Source organism: Delphinapterus leucas, chromosome 1 (assembly GCF_059928025.1).
Source record: "Delphinapterus leucas isolate spDelLeu-1000000601 "Yukka" chromosome 1, BTC_Dleu_Yukka2, whole genome shotgun sequence".
NCBI classification, from domain to species: Eukaryota; Metazoa; Chordata; class Mammalia; order Artiodactyla; family Monodontidae; genus Delphinapterus; species Delphinapterus leucas.
The window spans coordinates 81,604,853-81,615,434 of record NC_143129.1 but is presented as its reverse complement, the minus strand read 5'-3'; the positions used below and the strand labels follow the sequence as shown (position 1 = coordinate 81,615,434).

At 45.2% G+C, this 10,582-nt stretch overlaps 2 protein-coding genes across 8 annotated transcripts in view; one reads left to right on the top strand and one right to left on the bottom strand.

Moving 5' to 3' along the window:
* The first annotated feature begins 1,945 nt into the window (after positions 1–1,945).
* Positions 1,946–4,307, top strand: PSMB4 (proteasome 20S subunit beta 4). Of its 3 annotated transcripts, XM_022564133.2 has the most exons (7): positions 1,949–2,099; positions 2,347–2,553; positions 2,812–2,958; positions 3,124–3,205; positions 3,605–3,721; positions 3,907–3,995; positions 4,189–4,307. In XM_022564133.2, the coding sequence occupies exons 1-7, from the start codon at positions 1,975–1,977 to the stop codon at positions 4,199–4,201; spliced, it is 780 nt and encodes a 259-aa protein (XP_022419841.1). In that variant the 5' UTR covers positions 1,949–1,974; the 3' UTR covers positions 4,202–4,307. The 3 variants fall into 3 exon arrangements, with proteins under 3 accessions (XP_089771692.1, XP_089771688.1, XP_022419841.1); XM_089915566.1 differs by lacking the exon at positions 3,907–3,995 and having other exon boundaries at positions 1,946–2,099; XM_089915562.1 differs by lacking the exon at positions 4,189–4,307 and having other exon boundaries at positions 1,947–2,099; positions 3,907–3,999.
* Positions 4,308–5,610: 1,303 nt separating this feature from the next.
* The window catches only part of POGZ (pogo transposable element derived with ZNF domain), a 48,554-nt gene continuing 43,582 nt past the window's right edge, over positions 5,611–10,582 (bottom strand). For all 5 annotated transcript variants that reach the window (XM_022564130.3, XM_022564131.3, XM_022564128.3 and 2 more), the window contains 4 exons: positions 10,104–10,160; positions 9,787–9,899; positions 9,509–9,533; positions 5,611–9,376 (listed from right to left, as the gene is read on the bottom strand). In XM_022564130.3, the coding sequence (XP_022419838.1) occupies positions 7,705–9,376; positions 9,509–9,533; positions 9,787–9,899; positions 10,104–10,160 (1,867 nt within the window). In that variant the 3' untranslated portion in view covers positions 5,611–7,704. The remainder of the gene's footprint in view (positions 9,377–9,508; positions 9,534–9,786; positions 9,900–10,103; positions 10,161–10,582) is intronic.

Genomic DNA, 10,582 nt, shown 5'->3' with positions numbered 1-10,582 from the left:
AAATCCTCAGGGCATACCCACAGGGTAGTGCAGCCATGGACAAGCTAGACACATTTTCTTTCTCATCTTTCTGTTACAGCCCCCTGGAGCCAGGCCCTGAGCAGGTCAAGAAATGATCCTTAACTCTTTTGGAGTTGAAGTTTCAAATACCACTTCTCCTAAAATATGGAGCAGTGAAAATGTTTGTGAGGTGGTGATGATGGTGATTATTAATTCCAATTTAGTCTAGTGTTATTCTTTTCTGAGAATTTCAAGACATTCCCCATAACCAGAGATACCCTGACATGTTACAAAACCAGTCTGATGATTATTGACTTAAAAGCTCAAACACTGGTGAGAGCTAAATACTAATTAAACTCGAAGTAATAGCCAACCATAGAAAACTGGGCAAACTTAAAAATGCTTTAAAAAGAGAAGAAACTTCCTATAAGTTTCCCTTTAAGTTTCCCCTTCAGTTTAACTTACGTCTTGTTTTCATCTTAGCACAAAAGACATGCTGGTCACCTTCCTCTGAATATTGCAACATCAAATGTTAGTGGTTTGCTTTCCCTGTCATCCTACTCTCAGGCTGAATGATTCTAGATCCTTTCACTTTTCTTCTTTTAGACTCTGTGGGATTTGACAACCTGCCTGATCTCTGGAACTGGTACTGGCCCTACCAGAGCCTTAATCTAGGGACCTTGAAAGGAGTGAGACCAGAAACCAGCAAGCCACCTCAGGCCACTTCTAAACAAGGATATAGCCAATTAATTGATGGCTAATTGCTTTAAAGTTCATATGAAGAGGACTCTGGTAGCTATGAAAGTGAAGTATTCAAGCAGTTTTGGAGGAATCCCAGTAAGCCTTTCGTCATCACAAACGACACCTGCTATTTGTCCAGGTAAGCCTCAGAGAGGTCCAAGAGTCACCTGGAATATGGGGTTTGCGAGAATGTGGCTATTACTTTGAAGAAAAAATCTACTACCTAGTTTTCAAGTCCCAAAGGTGATACAAAGAGCATCATTTGGGTGCCTCTAACACAAGATCTTGACCCTTCCCTTTCCAAGGTTTCATGACCTAATAAAATATTTTATTTCAATTAGGCTAAAATTTTTTGCATTGCTTTGGTTCAAATTAACTCAGGGAATTTTAAAAAACAAAACTGATTTGGTTTCCTGCTGAGTGAAAAATTTTAAATCTAGTTGTGAAGGGAGTTGTGGCAAAGTAGTGGTTTTAGGTTTAGTGTTTGATTCTAGACACTGCTTCCAGCCCTTGCTACAGAACCACATTGAGAAGGGAACGCCTGTAATTTAGTTACACTCCCACAGTCAATGGAATTTTTCTGATGTTTAAGAGGTAGGCAAGAGCCTTTGACAATTAGGAAACTTTCAGAGATTTGTCCAAGGTCCTACAGAGTGAGTGATCCATCTGAGATATCATACACCCCAAGGTACGCGCAACTGTATGATTCCTATTTTAATTCTGAGTTTGAAGACTCAGATCTTCTACTACTTGCTGTGTAATCGGGTAAATCACTACACAAGTCTCGGTTTCTTATCTATAAAATGGGTCGAATATGCCACATGATCCTGGGTTCACTGTTAGTTTCGTGTGGGTTTTTTGTTTTTGTTTTTCATAAGGATCCAAAAAGGAAAGGAGAATTTCTGCTTCCTCGCTCAGCGTCAGCGTCTTGAAGTGCCCTGCCCTCCCATCCACCCCCGACCCATACCCATCTCCCACACCACCCACCCCTTCCTTGACTTTGTGCGTCAGAATACTGTTCTAGTCCAGACTCTACCGCGATGTGATACGACGTCTGGCACCTCCACATCTCTGGGTTTTGGTCGCCACCCGGGACACTGGTACAGTCGGCTCTGACCCTATCAACATGGCAGCTGGAAGTAGCTTGCAGGAAGAAGAAAGGTGTGGCACTGAAGGATCACTTCCGCTTCCGTCGGCGCCAACGCTTTCGTTTCTCGTGCTACCGTGACTAAGATGGAAGCGCTTTTGGAGTCGCGGTGCGGACCGGCCCCTGGGCAGTTTTACCGCATCCCGCCCACTCCCGGTTCCTCTGTGGATCCGGCGTCCGCGCTCTACGGGGGTCCGATTACGCGCACCCAGTAAGCTCTCGGCGCCTTAGCCTGCGCAGGGGGAGGGACCGTGGGGCCTGGTGCGGCCGGCAGGTTCTGGGAGCCGGGGAAGGCGAGGGGGGCACCCCGGGGCGCGCTAACGGCGGGGGAGCTCGGGGAGGAGGGTCCCGGAGAATGAAAGGAGCCGTTGAAAGTCAGAGGCGGAACCCACAACGCGGGAAGCGGGCTCAGGCTGTCCCCCCACGCCGCTCCTCTCCAGACCACCCTCTTTGTCCAGGAACCCCATGGTGACCGGGACCTCGGTCCTGGGCGTCAAGTTTGAGGGTGGAGTGGTGATTGCAGCAGACATGCTGGGCTCCTACGGCTCCTTGGCTCGTTTCCGCAACATCTCTCGCATTATGCGAGTCAACAACAGCACCATGCTGGGTGCTTCCGGAGACTACGCTGATTTCCAATATTTGAAGCAAGTTCTCGGCCAAATGGTGTAAGTCATCTCGAGAATAGGAGTAGTTTCCAAGTGGGGAGGGGAATCCACTGTTTTTTATCCCCTCAAGAAGTTCTAGGGTGGAGAAACTTGAAGCTGCAGCAGAGGACAGGGAGACTTGGCATGGAAGATTTGAGAATGTTTGCAAATAAGTAGTTTATTTTAGTTTAAATAGGGAAGATTGTGGTAACATCTTTTGGGGGTGGATGGAAACCCCGACTTCCGTTCTCCCTTTTTTCACAACCAATTGTTTTTAAGGATCGATGAGGAGCTGTTGGGAGATGGACACAGCTATAGCCCTAAAGCTATTCATTCATGGCTGACCAGGGCTACGTACAGCCGGCGCTCCAAGATGAACCCCCTGTGGAACACCATGGTCATTGGAGGCTATGCTGATGGAGAGAGGTTGACTTGAATACAAATAACTCATTTCCTTGACTACCCAATCTCTAGTGCCCGTGTAGTGTCTGTCTCTTCCCCCTGAGTGACTCCCACTTCTACCTCAGACCCCATGGTCCCTTCCTACAGCTAAGATACAGAAACCTAAGATGACCTATTGTGTCCTGTTAGCTTCCTGGGTTACGTGGACATGCTTGGTGTAGCCTATGAAGCCCCTTCGGTGGCCACCGGTTATGGTGCATACTTGGCTCAGGTAAGTAGCCAATTGAGGGATGAGGGATAGAAGACAGAAGGCAGGGGGGGTTAGTGGTTGTCTGCTTGTTCTACCCTTGAAATTCTGACATGAGGAACAGGCTAGGATCTGTACTGCTGGGCAGATGGTTTTCTTTTTGGTCCAGAGGCCATAGTGACACGGTGGGGTATGTCCTGGAGGGAGTCAGTATACATGTGCTAAGAGAGGACACCCTAGAATTTCCCCTTCAAGTGGGTCTTAGCACAAGTAAGCAGAGTTCATTTTGCTGAGGCAGTAGGTGGAATGTCGCCTTTTCACTCACTTATGATTCTTTTCACACCGTGGATTTGCGACAAATCGCCTGGTATTCAGCTCGTGATATCTCCCATGTTCCCCCCCCCGCACCCCCCATATCCCTAGCCTCTGCTGCGAGAAGTTCTGGAGAAGAAGCCGGTGCTGAGCCAGACTGAGGCCCAAGAGCTAGTGGAACGCTGCATGCGAGTGCTGTACTATCGAGATGCCCGTTCTTATAACCGGGTGAGAAGTATGAATAATAAGTGATGTGGAGCTAATTGGCAGGCTTTGCAATCCCCGAGTCTCTAAACTTTGAAGCACAGAGTGCCCCATTTCTGTGTCTCCTGTTTTCACATTTGGGAAAGACCCTCCACTTGACCTTTGACATAAGGGTTGGCATTTTCATTGAGAGCCCTGCTTTCTTTCAGTTTCAAATCGCCACTGTAACTGAAAAAGGTGTTGAAATAGAGGGACCCCTGTCTGCAGAGACCAGCTGGGATATTGCCCACATGATCAGGTGATTGAAATTAAAATTACAGTAGAAGAGATAGTTGGGAGATCCCTTGGTTGCAGTAAGCTTGGTTTTTCTGGAGGTCTCAACCAAAAAATTCTCTGGGTGCTAAGCGTTTGGGCTGAGGATAGAGCTGCTTTTACGAATTGACTCCTCACTCTATGGCTTCACCATTTTATTATGATCTCTTCCTTTTTAGTGGCTTTGAATGAAATACAGAGGCATTATCCAGAACTGAAGTTGTACCCTTCTTCTAACTTTGAACTTGGCTGGTTCAAAGGTACTATTCTTTTGTAAAATAAATCCTTTGAAACACTTGCTGAATGGTTGTACTGTTTGACTAGGTCACACCAAGAGTGAAACTGCTAAGTACTGCTGTGTGCCATCTCCCTCCCTGGTCAGAGAACCCTTTGGTTCTTGGTTCTGGTAGCATATATATAGAATGGTCTGCATGATAATACCAAAGACCCATTACCGTCTTCATCTGGGTCTGTACGGAAGGCTGCTTTGTACAGAAGTCAGACTTAATCTTTGTGTGGTAACATAATTAGCTTTTGTGTTTAACATTTTTCTTCAATGTTTTCACCCATGCACTAGTCTAAAATACAGACTTTCTGGTTAATGTTGGCTCTATATGTGATTTTAGTTAAAACATCATTTCAAAGATGGAAATGTAACATCTCGTAGAGCTGTATAAGGTTACTCCCAAACTGGAACTAACAGCCTTGATCCCACACCCGTCCAACCTCCTCACCCTTCATGGGGAATACTAAGTAATTTCGACATTTAAGCTAAGTCTTCTACTAATTTCTAGCACTGTCAGAAGACCTCTTACAAGTATTGTGTTCACTAAGTCCTAGGTGTAGTGGTGAGTCAAATCAGTTGGGGTTATTAGCCAGTTCCATCACCAGGATGGCGTTAAACCCGAATTTAAAAAAACACCTTGGGTGATTCTGATGCATATCCTCTCTAAACCTCTTCTTGAGAAACTAGTATAGGCAGTAAACCCCAAAACTATTACAGGCATATCTTGTTTTTTATGCTTTGCAGATACTGCAGTGTTGTTTTACAAACTGAAGGTCTGTGTCCACCCTGCATTGAGAAAGTCTTGGTGCCATTTTTCCAGTAGCATTTGCTTACTCTGTATCTATGTCACATTTGGTGATTCTTGCAATATTTCAAACTTTTTCATTATTTTATTTGATATGGTGATCAGTGATCTTTGACGTTACTACTGCAAAAAAGATGACAACTTGCTGAAGGCTCAGGGTGGTCAGAATTTTTGGCAATAAAGTATTTTAAAATTAAGGTATATCATTTTTTAGACATACATAGTGTTATTGCACATTTAATATACTATAGTATAAACTTACATGCACTGGAAAACCAAAAAGACTGTGACTCGCTTTGCTATGATAGTTGCTTCACTGCAGTGGTCTGGACCCCAACCCACAGTATCTCCAAGGTATGCCTGTATAGAAATTCAGTGAGGTGAGAGCTGAGAGAGAAATTAAAACCCCTCCACTTGTATTACCCATGATTACAACTAGTAAATTCAAGCCAAAGAAAACTGTCAGCTTTCAATTTGAATCTTCCACACATTCAGTCTCAACACAAAGTAGTCAATAAATACTTGTTTATTGATTAAACTGAATTATAAAAAACAAAACAAAAAAAACTTCCTATACTACGAAGCCATGCGGGCAGAATCCACAAAGGTAACTTCCTGGCCAAAACCCAGCTGATCCACTGTTGGTATTATGGCCTTAAAAAAATTACCCATTGAGAAAGTCATACAGTGTGCAGAGGCCAGGAACCCAGCTCTGCTAAATCTGGGGCTGCTGCGGAGACTACCAAAGAGAAGGATTAAGTCACTGCAGATAGCGTTGACCATAGTTCTTGAACTTTCTGAAAGGCAAAGTTTTGACTCAAAAGTCCATATTCTGTCAAAATGGCATCAGGCAAAAAGCTGGGGAAGAGAAGCCCAGGTGGATCCTCAGTTCAGTTTTCAGATGCCATGGGTTCACAAAGCTGGCCAAGCTGTTTATGGAGGGGAATACTCCAGTTCACTATATTATAGTGTGCTGGGAGTTAAAAAACAAAAAAAAACAGATGAGGAGAAACAGGTGGTAACAAATGTCACACCTGTACCACCAGGCCCATCACATCTTGAGCATCTCCCAGTCTCTGAAAGCCTGCTCAAATAGGGTCACCTAGAAAAAAACCACATTGTTTATAAATCCATTTCCCCTCATTTTTTTAAAATGTTCCACTTATGTACATTTTAAAGATGAACCATTTACAAGCCTGTGCAGGTTGCCTCCTTGGCTCACAGGAGGGAAACGTTGCAGAAAGCCTCAGGATGGACAGAAGTATAGTATAGTTGTGGGAAAGGTGGACCTGGATTTTTGCTCCTTTTCTCTGTGTGTTACAGTACGTTTCAGTTTATAGCCATTGAGTACATACAATTAAAAAAAAAATCCCTCATGCAAATTGTAGAAAAAAATTTCTTTCCTTGAAGCTGGCAGTGAAAAATAAAGATTCATGTCTTTTTCTTTGTGCACACCCCTATGTGTTTCTTCTTCATATCAGATTCTTCTCTAAGCATTAAGAGAAATAGGGGAAAGCCACAGGGTAAGCAGAATTTCAACAAGTGGTCTTTTTAAAGTTCAATACAACTTCTTGCACAATTAGCTGCTGGCTGGCGGACATGTGATCCCTTGAACAGGTATGCTGTCCACTTAACAGGAGGAAGTTCAACAAAGCAGGGACTGCCCCCATGGATTGCAGGATGAAGACCCATACACTGGGAATGGCTTCCACCCTAAGGTTCTGTGTGATCACCTCAGTACCTCTTGCTTGCTAATGACCCATGTATGATCCTTTGTCCAGAGTGACGGTGTGAGAATGGGGAAGGGGGGGTCAAGGATCACAGGTGCAAAGAATATTGGTTTTGTTGTGTTTTTTGTCGGAGGGAGGGTGGTGAGGGAAAAAATCTACTCATCATTCTGGACGATTAAAGGTGGTTTCATGCATTTTTAAAGCCACAATTTTATATTTAAGAGTTGCTGTAGAAACCAACATCTCTGGAGAGGGAAGGAAAGAAAGGAGAAGGAAGAGAGAGTTCAGTGGGATTTTTTTTCCATTTTCATTTTTATATAAAAGTGTTAAGACCACAATGAAAAAACTTTTTTATCCATATATATATATAATAAACCAGTTTGTGAGCTACAATTTTTGTCTTTCCCATCTTCAGAAATGTTCTCACATTGACAATGGTTGGATAGCATCATGCCCAAAGACACTGGCCACACAGTAAAACAAACAAAACCCAGATGTACTATGATACAGTTGAGGTAAAAGGGGAAACAAAAGATTTAACATTCGCCCACGAAAGATTTTTTTTTTTCCTTTTTCTTGATTTTGTCAGAAAAATACCAAGCACAGTGATTTAAATTTAAAAAAAAGTCACAAAAACCTGTTTTTAGCAGAAGTGAACGGGGCCAGGACCAGCTCATCGGCTCAGACGTGATCACTATCGGTTTTCCTAATAATCCACAAATCCACAAGGATGTATAAGTCAACATCAGGGGGGAGTGGTGGCATAAAATTAAAAAATATAACCCAAATACCCCCACCTGGTATACCCCCCTTTACCTCTACCCTCCCTAACACTTTCCCACCCCCACTCCACACCCCCTCATGACCCCAACACTTAAATCTCCATCAGATCTAGGTCAGCTTCTTCAAAGCCATAGAAGGACTCGGTCTCACTTTCACCCTCAAAGAGCTGGTGAAGGCTTTCAGGCTCAACTGTCTCTTCAGGAGATGACCTGGGTCGGGGAGTGGAAGCTGAGGCCTCCTCAGACTGTTCCCCACTCAGCTTCAGTTGCTCCTCTAGGGAGGCAATTAGCTCCTCCTGCATGTCAGCATTTCTTGTAGGTGAGTTAATGTTGCCATCAGGGCCAGGCAGAACGCTGGCCACAAGGAAGGACCGCTGAACTAGCTCTGGACAGTCCCCAATGACACCAAGCACCTCAGCCAGCCAGACCAGCAGCAGCTGAAGCAGGACATCAGAATCACACGCACTGTCTGCCATTTCCCGAGCCTGCTCCTTCCACTTTTTGTGCAGGAAGTTCTTGACAGTTCGTTTGATGCATACATCTAATGGCTGGATTTTGGAGCTACAGCCTGCTGGGACAACTGCAGGCAAAGTGCTAGAGGCACTAAGCATGGCCAGCACCTCTTCTGACAGGTGAGTGCGATGACAGTCCATCACAAGCATGCCTTTGCTGCGCTGGCAAGCTGTGTGCTTCTGCCACACTCGGGTTGACCACAGCTCCATGATCTCATCGTCACTGTAGCCACTCTCCTTCGCCTCTAGCAAGATAGAGTCTGGCACATTAGCAGGCTGATCCATCTGTCCTCGGTAGAAAACCAGGGTAGGGAGGACAGTGCCATCTGCCAGAATGGCCAGCACCACATCACACCAAGGCTCCCCTGTGCCCACTGTCTGCAGGGCATTTTCCTTTCGGTCGTCACTGCTCAGTACCTCCGTATCCAGGAACAAGGAGATCTCATCAATAGCCACAATCATAGACAAGGGTAAGTCCTGGTTGTGAATCTGCCGTTGTACAAATTCAATGAAGAGTCCTGCATTCTCTGCCACATCCTTAGGTAGAGTGTGGGCCACAGCTCGCCGAGCGTGGGGAGTCAGGTGGTGCCGCAGCATGAAACGCACAGCCCACTCATAAGAGATCTTAAACCCCCCCTCCAAAGAACGTCCTATTTTGGTGGCCTTCTGGAACAAGGTCTCCTCATTTACAGGTAGCTGCTGCTCTCGTTGGGTCAGCACCCACTCAGCCAGTTTCTCTTCTGCCTCTAAGCTCAGATATTTGCCCTCCAGATTCTCCCCCTGTGAGGCCTGGAAGCGCCGAAGCCAACGCCGGATGCGTCGTTGGGGGTTTCGGAAGTGTTCAGCTGCCTGTTCCGTATTGCAGCACAGGGCAAACAGTACCACTCGAAGCTTCTTCACAGAAAGCTGCTCCTTCTTGCCAATCACACTGCTACTACCACCCCCTGATGCTGGCTCAGGCTCCTGGGTGACTGGGCTCCCTTCATCCTGGTCATCGACATTCAGACATTCCGCCCCCTCCGTAGCCAAGGGTGGAAGGGCTAAAGGCTGGGGATGAGTGGGGGTTGGTGGTGGGGTTGCAGTTGAGGCTGGTGACGGGAGTGCCTGGGCCATGGGAGCTGGTAGCTCTTCAGGCTCAGCTGGGGTGGCCCCCGCAGATTTCACAGTGGCAGCTTTAATAGAGGGGAAGGAAGGAGGAGGGTACAAGTTCTTCAAGTTCCGGTCGTGCACTCGGTCACGAGTCTGGCCATGCCTAAAAGGTTAGCAACGAGAGGAGGAAAAAGCTCAGTTAAACTAGAAAAATAAAATAATAGTAGTAGTAGTAATAATAAAGACCAAACATACTATAAAATAGAAATTAAACCATCAAGCGAGTTTCTGTTACCTTGAGTGAGATATCCATGTGAGTCCTATGGGAAATAAAGACAATAAAAAAATGTTAGCTCAGTGAAGAAACAAACCCTCCGAAGAGTTCTTTAGATTTCAACCAAAAAAGCAAACCTACTGCCTTCCCAGTCTTATATAAATTTCAGGTTAGAATGCTTCCAATTTGGTGAAGTGTATCTAAACAGTGAATGGGTCAGGCCAGGTAGAGATGCACCAGACTCATGGTATGACCTGTATCCTTAGCTTTTTTCCCTAATCCCCATCTCTCCTACTTACCCCGTGGCAGGATGCTACTGGATCTGTGAGAGGGGTTGAATACCAAATGCTTAGCCATGGCATCTCCAACAGAAGTAACAAAGGTACATGAAGTGCAGGCCAGCTTGATTCCACTAAGAAAGAGAGTCAAGAGTATATAAGACAAATGTAGCAGTGACACTAGAAAGAGTTAAGCTTTGAGGCTTAATAAAGAAAAAGAGTGTCCCTCCTTTCTCCTCTCTGTCAAATTAATTCATATATCCACCCCCCAAAATATTAAAAGGGATTTAATGTAAAAACTTGAAAAATTAACAGACCATCAATAAGTTTTTTGTTACCTCACAGAATTTTTAAACAAAGCCAAATACTTGGGGCTCTTCCGTGGAACATGATTGCTGAGGAAGACAAACAAAAAGTGGTATGAGTTACGTGGTTCTGCTTGCTAAACTAGAGATCACCAGCGACTGACAATGCCCCAGCAAAAGAAATGCCTCTTCACTCAATCCTAACCTCAACCCAAGCCTGCTTTCCTATCACATTAATATTTCCTATTAATATGCAAACGAATCATGGGGGTGGGGGGAAATCTATTAAAAGGCACATTCTGGTTGGGGGTGGCGTGGTGGTGACCAAGGTCAGATGCTACATTTCTAAGAAGCTCCAAATGAGTGCTGCTGGTCCTTGGACCACATTTTGGGTAGCAAGGTCCTACAAAATCAGAGTACAGACCATCAAAGCCAAATGGAGCCGGGTCTGGCCTCTTACCTGCTAGGACAGGTGGGCAAACAGCTCTAAAAGTTGAAGAAGGAAACCCCAG

Bases quoted from the DNA above. Each gene is read 5' to 3' on its own strand.
- PSMB4 (XM_022564133.2), top strand. From the start codon at position 1,975: ATGGAAGCGCTTTTGGAGTCGCGGTGCGGACCGGCCCCTGGGCAGTTT. The intron at 3,206-3,604 runs GTAAGTAGCCAA...CCATATCCCTAG, and splicing joins ATGGTGCATACTTGGCTCAG to CCTCTGCTGCGAGAAGTTCT. The intron at 3,722-3,906 runs GTGAGAAGTATG...GCTTTCTTTCAG, and splicing joins ATGCCCGTTCTTATAACCGG to TTTCAAATCGCCACTGTAAC.